Here is an 18,303-nt window from a genome sequence, read left to right on the forward strand (position 1 = left end):
AAATCTATGCAACACAGCCAGATTATTTTTTTAAGATTAGAGAGAAATAGAGATAGGTATTCAGTATTTTATTCTCTGCTGTTCCCCCAATATTCCTCGGCCCTGCTGGTTCATTTGGATTCCACTATCGTCTCCCATGGAAGCCCAGTGACCTTTGTGACATCTGATGCTCTTGCAGATTTCAGAGCACATCTACCACATTGTGGTAAATAACGCCGGAGAAAAAAGAAGCCCACACATCTGAGCAGGAAAAAGTTCCTAATCCAGCGTGGCGGAATGGGGGCGGGGGGTTCCAGGGCAGTGGCCTCCTGTCCTGTCACCTGCAGTAGAGCGGAGCCCCATCTTCAAACTGATGCTGCAGCCTGCGATGTTCAACACCTACCACACAAGATTGAGGCTGCCACCCACAACCAGGCCGAGAGCTCTTGCCAATACCAGCTCCAAGACTTTTCTTTGACTGAGTTGTATTCAAAATTTACTCTGTCTACAGATAGCAAAAGCCATGACTTGCACTGTCCCTGGACTGATTGATTGATGATGGATTGATTTCTTCAAAAACAAGTTTTCATTTTAATGCTTTCTTGGGCATATGAGTTCCCCGGGGTTTATTGCGAAAATGCAGATTGTGACTAAGAATGAAATTCTACATTTCGAAGGAGCTCTGCTGTTGATCAGCAGACCCTCACTTAAACAGAATGAAGTGTACTTTAGTTCTCCTCCTGTTATGATGTCTAAAATGAGTTCGAAATGTTTTGAAATGTGAGTGAGGCAGCTGCTGCTGATGAGAAAGCATATCCCTACTTTAACGAACGAGTCAGATCTTTGAATATTGACAGCAATGTCATATTAATATATTTCAAAATATTCAAGGTCTCAGTTAGAAACAGGAATATACATAATCAAATTACGCCCAGGAGTGAGTGTGTATGTGTGTGTGTGTTGTTGTTCAGTCACTCAGTTGTGTCCAACTCTGCAACCCATGGACTGCAGCATCCCGGGCTTCCCTGTCCTTCACTATCTCCCAGAGTTTGCTCAGACTCACGTCCATTGAGTCAGTGATGTCACCCAACCATCTCATCTTCTGTTGTCCCCTTCTCCTCCTGCCTTCAATCTTTCCCAGCATCAGGGGCTTTCCTATGAGTAGGCCCTTTGCATCACGTGGCCAAAGTGTTGGAGCTTCAGCTTCAGCATCAGTCCTTCCAATGAATATTCAGGGTTGATTTCCTTTAGGATGGACTGGTTTGGTCTCCTTGCAGTCCAAGGGACTCTCAAGAGTCTTCTCCAACACCACAGTTTGAAAGCATCTAGTCTTTGGCACTCAGCCTTCTATAAGGTCCGATTCTCACATCCAGACCTGACTACTGGAAAACCTATAGCTTTGACTAAACGGACCTTTGTCAGCAAAGTGATGTCTCTGCTTAATACACTGACCAGGTTTGTCATAGCTTTTCTTCCAAGGAGCAAGTGTCTTTTAATTTCATGGCTGCAGTCACCATCTGCAGTGATTTTGGAGCCCCCAAAAATAAAGTCAGCCACTGTTTCCCCATCTACTTGCCATGAAGTGACAGGACTGATGCCATGATCTTAGTTTTTTGAATGTTGAGTTTTAAGCCAGCTTTTTCACTCTCTTCTTTCACCTTCATCAAGAGGCTCTTTAGTTCCTCTTTGCTCTCTTCCATAAGGGTGGTGTCATCTACATATCTGAGGTTATTGATGTTTTTCCCAACAATCTTGATTCCAGCTCATGCTTCATCCAGCCCAGCATTTTGCATGAACATACACAGGTAAGGGGTGAATTTAAGTTAACTATATGGAAATAATATATACAGATGAAAAATGCTGAAATGTTAGAGAAATTGCTATGTAGAAAACAGGTCTGGCCAAGCCAAATGAGATCCTGTAAATCCTATAAAACTCTTATCTTTCTTAAATAACATAGTATCATAAATAACATTTCTAGGCTATTCTCATTTATTGAAAGGTTACAAGCAACACGCAGGCTGACTGCATTACTTAAAGACTCCAAAGATAGTTCCCACCTTTGAGGTCAAATACAAAATCTTCATAAGATAGTTTCCCATTTGAAGGCCAAATCCAAAATCTTCATTTTTCATTAATATGTGGTCTGTTCCAGGGAAATGAAACTTATTTAACATTCACTCAGCAGAACAGCAAGGCTGTGACTATTCTTTCTCTCTTTATCATTTTATAAAAATGATTAAATATTGCTGGCACTTTAATTTATTAATCGATGAGATTGAATTTCCAAGAGTTTAATAAGGTATGGTTTAGAAAAAAAAAAAAGATCCTACTTACCAAATGAGTTTCACATTAAATCATGGTCTCCAAGAATTTACTATGAATAGATGGCATTGTTTTTTTAAAAAACTGAGGAATATAACACTGTCATTTATTTTTCTCTCATTTTGCTATGTTTTAAAATGTAGTAATAGCTTACAAAATAAAATGTAGGAAAATTAATAAAATAAAAAGCCAATCCAACCGCATGTACTGAAGAAAAAATGCTTTAGTATATTGATATATTTCCCTTTATTGATTTGTGGTACAGTTATTAATGGGGCTTCCTTGGTGATTCAGACAGTAAAGAATCCTCCAGCAATGTAGGAGACCCGAGTTCAATCCCTGGGTTGGGAAGATCCCCTAGAGAAGGGAAGGGCAACCCACTCCAGTATTCTTGCCTGGAGAATTCCATGGGCAGAAGAGCCTGGTGGACGATAGTCCAGGGGGTCGCAAAGAGTTGGACATGACTCAGCAACTAACACAGTTATTAATATGAATTAATGTCAGGAATTAATCCATTTTGTTTTTAATAGGTTACATGATTATTATTTACTCATTAAATAGAATCACACATTTGTGATTTTTATAATCATGCTGTTTTCAATTAGGCAAATTTTTATATCAGAAATAATGGGTGGTGGTTATAGATACAATTAGAATTCTCCTTACAATAGGTTTTAAAATCAAAAGTATTGACTGTATGAAAACTGTTGAATATGGTTGATCAGACTGATAGGTACACAGAAATTGACTTTTTTGTTAATGTTTGATTATATTATGTACCCATACATATCATAATAGATAATCTATTAGATACAGGTACTCTATTCATATCACATATATTTTGAATTATATTCTCTACACATTTTACATCTTGCTTCTGATATTTACTCAGTTGCAATCATGTTCCCATGTTCTACATTTTAACCATTTTGGGATAATTCATACTACTCTGCTGTGTAAACACAAAAGGAAAACCTTCCCAATTGTGCAGCCTCTATGTCTGCCCAATTCTTCTGAGCTTTGGCCTTACATTAGTAGTAGGTATCAATTCTGTTTGCTTTCTTTTTTTTTTTTTTTCCACATTGACTACCTCGATGCCATTTATTCATAAAATAGGGTTACTTAATCTGGCTTTTTCAGCCATAAACATAGACTTACTAGTATTTTGCTTCAAGTGGGAAAAGTATGTGTCTCAATGAGAAGACTCTTAAAGAAGACCAATAAAATGTAGAAGACTCTTCTTGTAAGAAGTCTGCATGAATTTATTTTTCAAGACATCTACAGAGACGAGCAGATTGCACACACTCTTACCTGGCCCCTTGGTAAGGAACAAAGATACAATTTGCTGTCCCCAAGAGAGGCTGTGTGACTTTTCCCTCCAGCTACTTTTGTAGCAGAAGTGGGAAAAAAAGAAAAGAAAAGAGAATGAAAGTCTGGGGGCTACCAAGAGAAAGAATTAGGAGATGACTTGGGATTTTACTCATGGAGAAAGTCAGCTAATAGACGGTGTGCACATGTGTGCATGCATATGTGTGTGCATGTTTGTGTGTTGAGGGTTTCTGCTAACACACATGACTAATACTACTACTACTCCAGTTTTTTTTATATCAGCACCAAAAGATTTCCAACAGCCCTGGGATGCCTGTTATTTTTAAGTCGGGACATTGGGCAAAAGGCAGACAACCCTTGTTGTTTGGCCAGATTGAGACGTGCAATGCTGACTTGCATTCCTGCCAAATTACTGGTGCACAAGGCTCTATGTGAGTAGGCGGGAGCTTCACAAAACTGACAGTGAATTGTTCTCGCAAGGCCGAAGATACAATTTGGCTGCGGCTGCGCAGCCCATGCTCTTAACATGCAAACGGCCAGCAAAAATAATGGCATGTCAAGTGCAATTTTCTCACCAGCCGCTGACACCGTAAACTGTAATACAGTGTAATTATTTAGCATCCCGTGTCCTTCATACTAAACACCACCCAAACGATTTCCAAGTTACGGCGAAGAGGGAAGGTTAGAAGGTCAATTTTAAAGAGAGAAAATGAGTCAGTGCCTTGGAGGGAGAGAATTATAAATAGACGTGGCATCACCAATGAGAGTTATATCCAAATAAGGAGTTGCTCAGAAATCCAGGTAGGAGGGGAAAAGGGAGGAAAGAGAGCTGAGGAGTTTATGTAAGAAAGAGGATTTAGGAGAGATCTCTGACCACCTGGAAAGCAAACCATAATTTTTTCCCCAAAAATAAAAGCAGTCTGAGGAACAGTGGATCACAGAACCACAGAACAAGAGCTCAAGGAACTTGGGCCAAAAATCGATAGATGTTGCACACATTTTTTATATTGTTTTCTTTTCCTGTTCCATGGGGATTTGTAACTTAAATATAATTCCATAATCCACTATACAAATTACAAGTGAGGAAATTGAACCTGAGAAGTGTTGCATGGCTTTCTCTACCAGCTCCTTTAGAGCAGATGGGGAAAAAGACAGAAGCCAGATCTCCAAGAGATTCTTGCTCATCTTTCTACCTAATTCCAAAGATTTCAACGCAAGCTCTCTGTCTCCCAGTTACCCAGACCCAGTCTCAGCTCCTTAAATGGCCTTGTGCATATACTATGTCTTCTGTGTCAATGTTGTCTTTTTCAGCTCTGCACCCTGGTTCCCCTGGTTATGGCAACCTTTAGGGAAGCTTCCATCATCCCACCAAACAAAATAGCTTCCTCTGTATGGGCTTCCACACCAGAGTACTGACCTCAGTTTTAACCTGACATATGTTTTTGTGATTGTTTTCTTAACATCTGTCTCCCCCTAGTAGCCCATTCTGATAGAGGGCATGGATCTATGTTTGCTCAGAGCTAAGAATCCATAGATAAAAACACTTAGGAGATAGTAGCTGCTCAATAAATATTTGCAGAATGATCTGATCAATCACCCTCCTGACTCTCAGGCAAGAGCTTTCAGGATGACATCAAGCAGCCCAGCTTAAAGAATCCATGCACATTTCATCCCAAGGACGATATTTTTATCTCAGCTATAAGACATGAAAAACCACCATGGGTTTTCCATCTTTCTTTTCTAAGACCAGAAAAAATGAGAATATAGGGTGAAGGGTGTACCACATTATTCTCTTCCAGAACTGGCAGAGAAAATCAACACAGGAGGTTCTGGGCAGTATAGAAATCAAAGTATTTATGTGTATACCACCAGGCTCTGAACTACCTTACTCCACAGAGAGCTGGAGGCAGGAGTGGAGTCTGTTTGGCTGTTATTTGTTTTTTCAGATAGTCAGAAAGATTTTTGGTCTAGTTTGTGACATAAGTTTCTAGATGAATTGGAAGATAATGGAATTTCCAGGCTGCACTGCTTCATGCTATAGGGGACAACCTCCAGAGAGAAGAGTCTGCAGTCTTTATGAAATGACTTGTTTTAACAAATTTGTTGTTGTTACTTAGTTGCTAAATTATTTCCAACCCTTTGCAACACCACTGGAGTGCAGCCTGCCAGGCTCCTATGTCCATGGGATATTCCAGGCAAGAATACTGGAGCGGGCTGCCATTTCCTACTCCAGGGGATCTTCTCCACCCAGGGATCAAACTCATGTCTCCTGCAACACAGGTGAATTCTTTACTACGAAGCCACCAGAGATTCTTATTACTATTGCTATTTCAGAGAAAGACTTTTAAAATCAATGCCTAGAAACAATGTTTAAATTACCTAGCAAGTCCCTAAAATCCCAACAAAAGTGGAGAACATGAAAGAAAAATACTATTGATATTAAAGCTGATTTATCTTATTTTATAAATTCCTCCATTTTTAGATGAATTATTCATTCACTTATTCATGCAAAATATTTACGAGCTATCCCCCATACACAGACAGAGTTCCAGGTTCTGGGGATATTCAGTAAAGAACAAAGAAGACAAAATCCTTTTCTTTGTAGAACTTACATTCTAGTGGGTGACATATCAGAAACAAGATAAGGTTTGGAGACGTGAGATAGTGGTCTTCAGGAAGGAATAAAAATAAAGCATATCAAAGGGTTTGAAATATCAGAAATGGGACAGTTTTATTTTAGACAGAATGGGGCAGAGAAGGCTCTGTAAGAATACAAAATTCAATTTCTTTTTAATTCAGTGGGACATATATAGGCTTAGGCTGCTTCTGATTGAGGGGACCCTCAGTTATCCCACCCTATTCCCATGACGTTGCATAAATCTTTCCACCCGGCAGAGGCTGCTAACTTGCTACTCCAGCCCACACCACTAAGCTAAAAGACAGTTACCCTTCAAGACACATGGAAATAGCAACCATCACCTTCATCCTAAGCAACCTGGGCTCATTGAAAGGGCCCGTCATTAGGCTCCCAGAGTCCTAGCTCACCTAGTGATGTAGTTGTGCTTTCTTTGTCCATCACTCCAACTACCCACACACACGCAAACACACTTAAGAATACAATCATGACTACAATATGTGCAGGCACTATGCATGCCTTATTTTAGTCGTTCTTATCTACTTGTGTTTACCTTATCTGGCTAACCCTTGAGGAGCTTGGTTACTTTCCTAGGGTAAATATCCAGAAAGTGGCAAAGCCAATACTCAAGCCTCCGCAGAGTCCAGCTCTAAGAGTTAGTTTTTTCTCTGCATCCAGCTGCCTACCAATAGAGTGAAAACAGAAATGAAGGATGCGAGGGTGTATGTGAAACTCTGAAGAGCCAATCACTCCAAAACTGACTCTGCCCTTGAGCTTGAACTCAGTCTGCCGAGCCCGAGGCTCCCACTTTGGTGACTTGCAGGAGGGCCTTTTAAAGAGCAGGTATGCTCCTGAGTAACTACTGTTTCTCAGCCAGTTCCTGGGGAGAAGCTCAGCGATGAAGCGGTTCAGAGTCAGACGTGGAAGAGCGTTCACAGAGATAAAACGGTATAAAGCACCGGTGGGCACCCCGATATGGATCATCCCCACACTCAGCCTGCCTCATCACCTGCAGCAGTCACCTGAAATGCATTTTTAGGCTCTGCTACAACCTAAGTCCCTCAAAGGCTAAGCCATAATAACTCAGGAGCAATTTTTTTTAAGGGGAAATATACATGACTGGAAATGTTTGCAGGAAAAGTTCTTCAGAAAAGAGGATTAACTCAGTCATTTAGGAACTGGCCATGTCCAGGACTAGAGCAAGAGGAGTTCATCAAGGATCAGAATCATCTTGGCCATTTCAAAATCCCAGGGTTCAGGACTTCCCTGGCAGTCCAATGGCTAAGATTTTGTGCCTCCGATGCAGAGGGTGCAGTTTTGATCCCTGGTCAGGGAACTAAGATCCCACATGCTGTGCAACACCGCCAAAAAAAAAAAAAAAAAACCTACGGTTTACTAGCAACATTTCTGTCCTTGAAAGAAGCATGAATTTCTCAAGTACTGCTGCTGCTGCTTCTGCTAAGTCGCTTCAGTCGTGTCCAACTCTGTGAGACCCCATAGACGTCAGCCCACCAGGCTCCTCTGTCCCTGGGATTCTCCAGGCAAGAACACTGGAGTGGTTGCCATTTCCTTCTCCAGTGCATGCATACATGCTAAGTCATCTCAGTCGTGTCCGACTCTGTGCGACCCTATGATCAGCAGCCCACCAGGTTCCTCTGTCCACGGGATTCTCCAGGCAAGAACACTGGAGTGGGTTGCCATTTCCTTCTCCTCTCATGTACTATTATGTCACAAAAGGATAGTAAACAGTGCATTGTTTGCCTTTCTCTCTATTGCTACATTTAAACAAGGGAGGTAAAATTAGTCATTAGATCCTGACTCCAAAACAAATCCCAATTTAATTACTTTTTATATTCAGGTAAAAATGTAAAGTTGTTCTGGGGATAGCAAGTTTGTTTATATTACACAAGACATCAACGGTGTGATAGATCTCCATAGAGTTAACTAACAGAAAACAGGCAGAAAATATCCATCAATTATGTATGTGTGCATGTATTGTATATCCAGAATTTCCTACGGCATGAAAATGCCTTGTCAGAGGGCTGGATAAGAAGTCTGAATACCCAGAAAGTAAGAATTTAAGAACTCTGCATTCTATACTCAATAATTCTTAAGTGCAAATTATGGTTTAAATACATGGTAACTAGTCACTAAAATGTAATCGGATGCAGTGGATAAAGTTACGGCCTTGGGAATCCCCAACTTGACTCAGATTCAGATCATTTACTAGTGCTACGATCTTGGTTTGCTTTATTAATCCAAGTCTCAATTTCTGCACTCACCAAAAAAAAAAAACGAGAGAGAGAGATAATGTGGTCAAGAAGCCCCTGTGCAAAACCCACTGGGCCAGATGTTTTGCAAATGAGAACTTTTCACATTTAGAAACGTTTTAAGGTAGATAAACTGTATAATAAGAAAACCTTCCGCAGAGTCTGGGGCAGTAGCCTCTAATCAAACACATTAACATTTCTTCAGGGAAATATATGAAGTCACAGTAATGGGATGCATTACGACTATAAATAGCCTCCAGTCGGTTCTGCCACCTGAGTGTGCAGCAGGCATACAAAAAAATCGTTTTTGTATTTTGACAAAGAAAGGAGCGGAGATGTGTTTTATCCATATATTGTTTGTATATGTGTATATATGCACACACAAACACCTATATGTATACATGGTGGGGAGGGAGCTACTGTTAGAATCAATCGGGACTGTGCCCACACAGTGCTTTTATAATAGCGCTCAATACAAAACAATATTGACCAGAATGCGAATTCCTTGAAGGCAGGAGTCATTGGTTTGTTCATCAACAGGCCCCTATACACCTAAAAATGTGTTTGACTCAATATTACATGTTCTCCAAATGATTCCTGACACCACCTCCTCCAGATTTCCCTTGCCCAAGTGAAACTACGTGAAATGAAAAAGCATACTCCTTGGGGAGGCTCAGTCTGCTTTGCAAGACAATGAGGTGGAAGCACAAGTGGGGTCAGGAGTTTCCAGTGAGACGCCAAGTCTTGAAGCTCAATATTTAATTTTTTTTTTAAATCACTGCATTTGGGAAACACATAGTATTGGCATGATTCACTTCTGAATCTGACTTATCAGGAAAATCAGTACTTGGCAGGCTCATAATTGGAATTCTACTTACGATGATGGTATGTGCCCAAATTAACAGAAGTTTATGAATAATTCTGAGGAAAAAACATGTATAGTCTTCAACAACCCACAGTGAGACTGTGCAAATCAGGGAGTGCCTATCATCAGAACAAGGAACACCTGTCTAACTTGCCAACAGCAAAACAAATGTAAACCCAGTCTAACACATACGTGCACATACACATGCACAAACACACACACATCACCAACCAAAACTTTGATTCTATCCATTTGATTCCACCTGACAATGAATAAATCAGTATCCTATTGCAAAGCCACTGAATGACCATAAGTGCAAGGCATGGCTAAGCACCCACTCCAAGAATCTACCTTTCTCCATCCTAGGTTAATAACTGAAACAACAAATGAATAACAACAAAAAAAGGAGAAAAATCTACCTGCAATTGGAGATACATGGCCTCAGAATAAAATGGGACAAAATAACATCTTAGGAATCCAGGTGGTAGCAATTCAAACTGAGCAAAAATGCATACATCTTCCAAGTCCTGTAAGCTACAGAAGAGGTTTGGCATACAGACTTTTTATGTGAAGTGAGGATGAGAATGCTTATTTGTGTATGCATTACACAAGTGTTATTATAGCTATGATATAATAGATGGGGAGGGTGGGAGAGGTGGGGAGGATGAGCTTTCCGGAGAAAAGCTGTTTGTCTGCATTTAAATCTGTTACTGCGGGATTATTCATATTCCTAAAGAAACCAAGAGGTAAATGAACTAACCATCTGGCCAAAAGTACTTACAGCTAAGTGCAGCAACAACTGTGACAAGCCTAATGTTAAAGATCTAGAGACCAGTAACGGACCCCAAAACTGGGATCTTAAAAACGAAGCTTACCCGGCCAACAAGGATCGGTTCAGGTCCAGAAAACTCTTCCAAGACAAACATTTGATTCCAAACCCAGCCTCTCTTGGAACGATTCAAAATCCGCTGTTCTTCACTCAGCCTGTGTAGTTCCAATGGGGATCCACTCATAAGAACCGGAGACTGATTCATCGGAGCCGAGTAAATACAAGGGGGAAGAGTAATCCATAATATTATTAATGGAGTCCAGAGATCCAAGAGCATTTCCGCTAGCCGTTCTGGCATGGTCCCACCAGTTAAGCAAATCACCACGAAAATGAGACAATTACTTTTTTTGCCTCCGGTCTGCAGCCATCCAATTCATCATGTGGTGCCGAGCATTTACTTACAGCCCTGCCACCTGTTTACAGCACAGGAAACAGACATCATCTACGCAGTTTTTCTAAGACCACGATCCAAGGGCTGTCCTCATTGAAATTTCCTGCAAAAACAAGGAGGGAGAAAAATAGTGATCCACCGCCAACAGGTTTTAAAACAAAATCACTGCTTTTCAAAAGCACGTGAATGAACATTTCCCACAGCCTTGAATTAAGAAAGTGGATCCAAATAGATTGAGAATAAGTAGGCTCACAGGTCTTTTTATACTGTAAGCTTTCAGATATTCGTATTAATTCTTGCTGGCTTCCCAGGTGGTACAGTGGTGAAGAATCTGCCTGCCAATGCAGGAGACACAAGAGACATGGGTGAGATCTCTGGCGGGGTGTGGGGGATGGTGGCTGGGAAACCCCCTGGGGGGAGGAAATGGCCACCCACTCCAGTATCCTTACCTGGTAAACACCATGCACAGAGGAGCCTGGCAGCTACAGTCCATGGGGTAGCAAAGACACAACAGACCACACATGCGTGTAAGCCTGTGATGGACAGGCCTTAGCAACTGAGCACAACAACACAACTTAATCTCTGCTATCTGCTGTGTGTCAAAAACTGCTTCAAGTCCCTGAAATTTGCTTCTCCCTCCTTGTTTTTCTTACTACTTTCTCCCTCCCTTTTTCTTTCATGCCTCCCTCCCTTTTCTCTCTCCATCACTTTCACTCTTTTCTCACAGTCTTTGGTTATAACGCAAGTGTGGGTGTTGCCAATGTAGCCCTCCTGCCTTCTTCAGAGATTGCAAGTCTTTCTTCCTTCCTTCATTTCTTCCTCTTTTTCTTCCTTCTCTTCTCTGTCTCCTTCCCCACCCTCCAGTTTAAAGAGAAGTTCTAGTTCCCTTTGGGCTGCACTATGTGAAGAAACTAGCTTCAGTGGTTAATTTAAAAAAAAAAAAAAAGCTACAATTGAGAACAGGAAGGGAAATAGCCCCAAATGTTACCGTCTTAGCTGCCACAGCCCATCAGAAGGGATTGTCCAGCTCAGGCTGCAGAATACAATTCTCTGCCAGGATGCTAATAATGAGTGAATAAAATTAGAATGCTCCCAGAGAGAAATTCTGTAACGTCCAGCATGTATGTTATAATCAGGACAGTGTCAAGGCTCCCATTCCAAATGTACAGTTGAACAGGAGATTTAAATTATGAAAAGCTCCTTTGGGAATGAAATATGGTAAAAATACAATTTTCAATTGAGGAGATTTCAGAAAGGGATGCGCAAAAAAAATCCCCATTACCCGAGGTGTCAAATACATTTTTTTGCTTACCTTCGGTGTGGCAAAACGTGTTTCTTCCCTCTCAAAAAAATTATTTTTAAAGAAATAATGTTCCCCACACATTCCAGAGAGAAGTCTAGTTGAATTAGATTAAATGGGAAAATAATTCCTCAGAACACCATGGGGAATAGTTTGGCTCAGGGAATTCATAATGGGGAAGGGAAACTTTCCCCTGTGTGTCCCTGGTTCCATTCTGGCTCAGAATGGGAAAGCAAGAAGGTCCTTAACATTGGCTTAGCTAGTGAGTGGTCTTAGCAAAGCCAGATATAAGGGGCAGATGCAGGTCCTGCTGAAAAGACAGGCAGGATCCTGTCTAACAAGATGGTGAATAGAATCTCCCAGCTTGTCACTTTTCGCCTGGGCTCAGCTCCATCACTAGGACTCTCTTTGTACCTCAAAAGAGGCTCCACCCTGATAAGGGCACAGGAGAATCCCTGCAAACTGCAGTTGCAATGGAAACTGAAAGAAAGAAAAGCTTTCAACAGGAAATCAACTCAGAGCAAAGAGAGTCCAGAACAAGGCCCCCAACTTTCCCTAAAACTGCAGCACCAGCAGGGAGATCCGCCTTCCTGTCTAGCAGATTTTCATGAAGACCTTCTCTCATCCCATCTGAGAATGCAAACAGACCTTTGCAGGCTTCAAATTTAAAACACAAGTTGAAAGATCTTGATAAAAAAAAAATCCCTTCAATATCAACAGTTTTCTGAACGGTCAATCCACTTAAATAGCGTTTAAACTTACAATACTTAGCATGTACAGCACACCCATCGCGTGCCATGCAATCTCCTAAACACGGGGCAGGAACAGGGATGCAAGATTAGTGTGTTACTTGCCAGAATGTCTGTTTTACAGGTAGAAAATCCTGGGCTTGAATCCCAGCTCACCCAACTTGCTGTCTCTGTAATAATGGGAAGAACTACTTAAGGTCTCTCAGCTTCTGTTCTCTCTTCTGCAAAATAGCAGTAAGAAGAATTCCTACTTTTCAGGCAGTAGGGTGATTCAGAAACAAGAGCCATATGAAGCACCCAGAACCTAGGAAGCACTCACTGAACTGCGAGGCTTGTTCTCCTGAGCCAGACTGCGGAGGTGGTCCCGACACCATCCCTGCCCTTGAAGAGCTTCCGTTAAAAAAAAAGTCAAAGGAGCACAGAGTTAATAAACTGTGTGACCTCTGCAGGAAAGGTAAAGGTATGAGAGTTACAAAGGCAGTCAAGAACCCTCCCTAAGGTGAGATGTGGGTGGATGAGGGTGATGCTGCCGAGAGAAGAGCTGGGCCATATTGGATGGGAGGGAACACTCATTTTACTCATGGAGGCTCAGCCTAAACACTTCTCAGGGGCAAAAAGACTTCTTCTCTCCAAACATACCCTGCTTCACACTGAGCGATACCTGAATGCTCAAGAGCCATGTAGACCATCCTCTGATGGCCTGAGCGCTACAGAGGCAGAACCATGAGATGGTTCTGAGTTTCCTCTAGCTCCAGCCAGCCTGGGGTTTGAATTCCAGCCAGAGAGTCACCTTTACCAGTTGCATAACTGGGGAATCAATTAAAAATAAAAACATTAAAAAACTAGAATGCTAGTCTACCTCGCTGGTTTATTTTGAGGATTCAAAGCGGTAATTTTGGTAAAGTGATTAAGAATGCACAGTTATTTTTAAATTGTGCCAAATACTCTGCAGGTATTCTCTGGCATCTGCTCTGTTGTTAATGATTCTGGGATTAAAGCAGTGTAATCCCAATTTAAAGTCCTAATAGACACTTCCTTGATGGAAGCCACCAAGCAGATGGATTGCCCCAAGTCACTTGGGATGGGATGGGACACAAGTGCTGCCCTCCCTGAACTCATCAGAATCAGGTAAAAAGTAATAACAGGCCCTGAAACTGTTTTATATAATGGCAGAGCTTCACTAGTTAGAATAAAGGGATTAATCAATAAAGAACACATGCATAGCCCCAAATAGTATCTGTTAACACAAGATCTTATAGAGAAAACTTGCTTTGCCTTGTAAATTTTGTTATAAGGCACAGTACTTACAAGCCACAGTAAGTTTTATTCAAAACTGAGGTGCACAGTAATGATATGACTTGCCCAAAGAACACCTCCAGTAAAGAGAAAACAGCTGCTTAAACCTAGGTACTCTAACATTAGGATTCTTTCTTACCACATCCCTTCTCTTGTTATCTAAATATTTGATGAGCTTATACTGTGGGTCAGGCATGAAGGCAAGGGAAGCAAACATATCAGAGTTCTTATCTTCAGGAAGCCAAGAGCCAAGGTAAAGACTAAGAAATGAATACTTAGAATATCCTATTAAGTCTGAGAAAGTTTAGGGTAGTACAGAGTGATGGGTATGCCACTCATCTTCACTGCCTTAAAGGCGGCTTCCTGGAGGAAGCATCATCTAAACATAGAAAAGGAATAATCCAAAGAGGGGACGGTAAGTATAAAGGGTCATTTAAGTCAATCAATGAATAAGAACAAAACCGTTCACTAATAGAGGATTTGTGAATGAATTAGTACCTAGGGTAGTTTTCAAATCATTTGTTGTCGTATTATCTAATCCATGGCCATAGTATCTTCTTGCTACCCACCAAGTCATTTTAATTATGGTCTCTAGACTACATGTCAAATTGACATCCTCTTCTCTGCCAAATTGTGAAGAGAAGAGCATGTTCAATTTTGAAAGCTCTAAGGCATAAAAATAAGTGCCATTCCACGATGATGGTATGCTCAGTCATGTCCAGCTCTTGTGACCTTATGGACTGTAGCCCACTGGCCTCCTCTGTCCATAGGATTTTCCAGGGGAGAATACTGGAGTGGGTTGTCATTTCCTCCTCCAAGGAATTGTCCCAACCCAGGGATCGAACCTGCATCTCCTGAGTGTCTTGCACCGGCAGGCAGGTTCTTTACCACTGAGCCACCTGGTGAGAGTATGGGAGACAGCAACCGGAAGCACAGTGAGATTAGTATTTTAAATAATGTTTCATTTTCATTTAACTAAATACTGTCAAAGCCTGAGGTTGTGTCCCTCTTTGTTGAAAAGGAAGATAAGCAACAGTTAGAGGCAAAGATGTGTAGTTAATATTCAGCAAGTGGCTATCTGAAAGAAAAAAAAATCCTTGATTTTTTTATTTCTATAATATTAATACTTCCATTGTGATCAATTTCAAGTTTTCAATGTGATCACTAAGCAGGTTTGGCAATTGGTGAAAGTTTCTAAACCAGAAACAGTTCTGGTTTAGCCAAGTAAGAGCTTCCTCCAGCATACCCTTAGGTGATGCTTCTCAAACTTTAATATGCATACAAATCCTGGAAATCTTTCTAAAATGCAGATTCTGATCCAGTAAGTCTAGAGTGGGGCTTGCAACTCTGCATTTGTAATAACCTCTCCCGTGAAGCAGATGCTGAAGCTGGAGAAGCCTAGAGTTCACAGGAATAAAACCACCTAACTCAGACCTCCTTCTTATGAAGACTTGAAAGATTCAATGGTGTGGTAAGAAAGTTACTTCCTCCTCATTGTCATTAAATGGCATGCCCATAAACTACTTACTACCTGGGAATAGACATATATCAGACTTTGGGAAAACCAGCAATGGAATGTATGAATAAATGAGATTTTGTATGATGTCATAACTTTTATACTTAACCACTCCATATGGGACACTGGAAGAACTGCTCCAATAAGCAGTGTGTTTCCATGCATGCTATCAGGGGGTGTTGAGACTTGACCTTCATTTCAGCGAAGTCTATTACTAGGAGAGAAATAGGATTCTCCTGTGATAATCAGAACTGTACTATTCATATGCGGGGCTCTGCCACAGGCAGAGCTAATGTTGTCCTCTTAGATGATCAGAGAACAGTTTTATAGGAATTCTCGAGATGCAATCAAATGTCATGTCACTGTTATCAGAATTAATAAACATTGTAATAGTAGCTGCATACACAAACTGCTTAACTCTACGCAAGGAAGAAGAAATTGAGTGAGGTTGTAAAGCTTGGGTTAAAAAAAATCAATGTATTTTTAGATTTTCTAACCACAGTATGTATGTCTGGCCAAGCAATTCACTTTATTATAATGCTGCTGCATTGATTTACACCCCAAGAGTGAGATGAAGAGATTTTTACAGTCCCTCAGGAATTCTTACAAAGAAGTAACTCTAGAAGTCCCCCATAAGAAGATGTTTTGTCTTAGGTAAGATACTTACAATCCTGCTTTTCATTCACACTTACATTTTGGAGATAGCTTTAATTACAGCCTAGTCTGACCCCACTGACTTGAACTTTTTTTTTTTTTTTAGGTTAAAAAAAATTTTTCAGATAAGTCATTATGCAAAAATATTATTGCACCATTGACTTGGTAAACAACATAGATTGCAGATCCCAACGACGGGCCACACTCTGAAGCCTAAAATAAAAACGGGCTTTTACCGACACTTCAGAATTCAATTCTGCAGATTATTGTGGTTGACAGGAAATTATGCTTTTATTATCCACTGGGCTTAGTGGCCACAATATTTCATGGAAGCAAAAATGACACACAAGACCAGAGAGTTTCTATTAAAAATGTTTCTGACCTTGAATTTAGAGACATTAGCAGGCTGCTTCAAAACAGGTAAATGCACATTGAATTCAAAGTGATATTTCAGCAACACAGGGTACGCGATTCAGCCTGTGGCCCAGTGCAATTCATGCCAGGCCCTGGAGAACTAGAGACAAACAATACTTATGTGTGTCCAAATATAAATAATGCAGGAGAATCACCTTTCCTAAAGCCTTCAGAATGCCCTGACCAAATTCCCTCTGCAGAACAGAATTTAATTTTTTTTTTCATTTACACACACACACACACAGAGGATTATCTCTCCGTTCAACCACAACACTTCTGAACATCTTTCTTTGGCATCAAATCATACATTTATCCAACTGTCTCTTTATCCAAAAGCACATTATTTGCTTGTTTTCCACCCAGAATAATAGCTGTCAAATCTGCTCTACTTTTTGCTATTATTGACACACTATTGTTTTTTTCTACCGGAAGCTTTAGTTTTCTTTAAGTTTGATAATTACTGGTTACCATGGCAAAGACAGATACCTCCTCATCCTTTCCCAAGATGGAGTCAGAACTCTGTCCTTCACACAGAAGCTTTCCGGCTATAGACATCTCAGTACTGGGGTAACAAAGACAGGAGGGTCAAGTTTGTTTTTCTAGTGTTTACAGGCTCAGAAATTTATTTAATGAACTTTCTTAGAATTATAAGGTTAGTTAAGATACTGAAGCTGAATCTACCCTGTCAGATCTTCTTCAGGCAGAACTGTCTTGAAACCACCTCAGAACGATGAATCTAAGCCCCGCACTTTCCTTGCCTATAACAGTCATGCCAGGAAGTCATTTTTTAGTGTAATCTAAATCCTTCCTTCTCCATTTAGAAGCCACATCCTTTGCTGTCTTTAAATCACTTGCTCAAAGTTAAACAGTCAAAGACCTAATGAGGGAAAACAATTTGTGCTGGCCCTCCACTGGGGGAGGTCATGCAAGAGCTGTGATCCCAGGTTCATCCATGCGCTGGACCCCAGCAATCACAGGCTCCTTCCCCTTCCCTGTCCTTGGAATGCATGTCCCCCCACTGTGTCTGCACTAGCAGCCACTTCAAAGATGTAGCCTTGAGAGAGTTATGTGTTATTGAGATCATCTGGATGGTACATGACACTGGACCCCACGAACATCTCCATGTAAATGAACCTTAAGATTCCAGCAAGCAGATGCAGAGATCTTGTGGTTGCCCAAGTCCAGCCTCATATGTAAGGTCCATTCCCTTGTTTATTAAAACTGCCACCTACCAATCTGGAGGGGCTTGCCTCTTTTCTTCTGTCTCTCCTGGAGTTCCAAGTATAAGGGTCGGCTTTGAATTTCACCCCCCAACCCCCTCCACAAATTCCAAGGTTGCAAACCAACATGGCTTTAAATCAGAGTAACCACTAGGAAATCAATCTTACCCTTAACAATCTTGTTAATACAGCTGAACTGTAGGGGCACAGAGGCTGAGAACATTGACTCTGGAGTCAGAAGCTCTTTGAATCAGTCCTATCATTCCTAAGATAAGTGACCAGGGCAAATTTATCTCAATAGTGGCAGATGAGGGAACTGACTTGAAGGATGGTGAAAAAAATTAAATGAGATAAGCTTTGTAAAAACTCTTTGTCAATGTAACAATGATAGTTACAATTTATTGAATGTTTCACCTGCTTCACAAAGAACCTTGACTAATTTTTTAAAAACTATTTGATGTCAATTTCTTGCTAGATACATCAGTGGGGAAAATTCTGGTGCTCTGTGTAAACAGCTAATAAAATAACTTT

At 40.8% G+C, this 18,303-nt stretch overlaps 1 protein-coding gene across 1 annotated transcript in view; it reads right to left on the minus strand.

The window, feature by feature from the left end:
* CDH8 (cadherin 8) overlaps window positions 1–18,303 on the minus strand; it is a 390,892-nt gene that overhangs the window by 364,736 nt on the left and 7,853 nt on the right. The window contains exon 2 of the mRNA XM_043437761.1: window positions 10,279–10,726. Coding sequence (XP_043293696.1) covers window positions 10,279–10,530 — 252 coding nt within the window. The 5' untranslated portion in view covers window positions 10,531–10,726. The remainder of the gene's footprint in view (window positions 1–10,278; window positions 10,727–18,303) is intronic.

Source organism: Cervus canadensis, chromosome 18 (assembly GCF_019320065.1).
Source record: "Cervus canadensis isolate Bull #8, Minnesota chromosome 18, ASM1932006v1, whole genome shotgun sequence".
Classification (NCBI taxonomy): domain Eukaryota; kingdom Metazoa; phylum Chordata; class Mammalia; order Artiodactyla; family Cervidae; genus Cervus; species Cervus canadensis.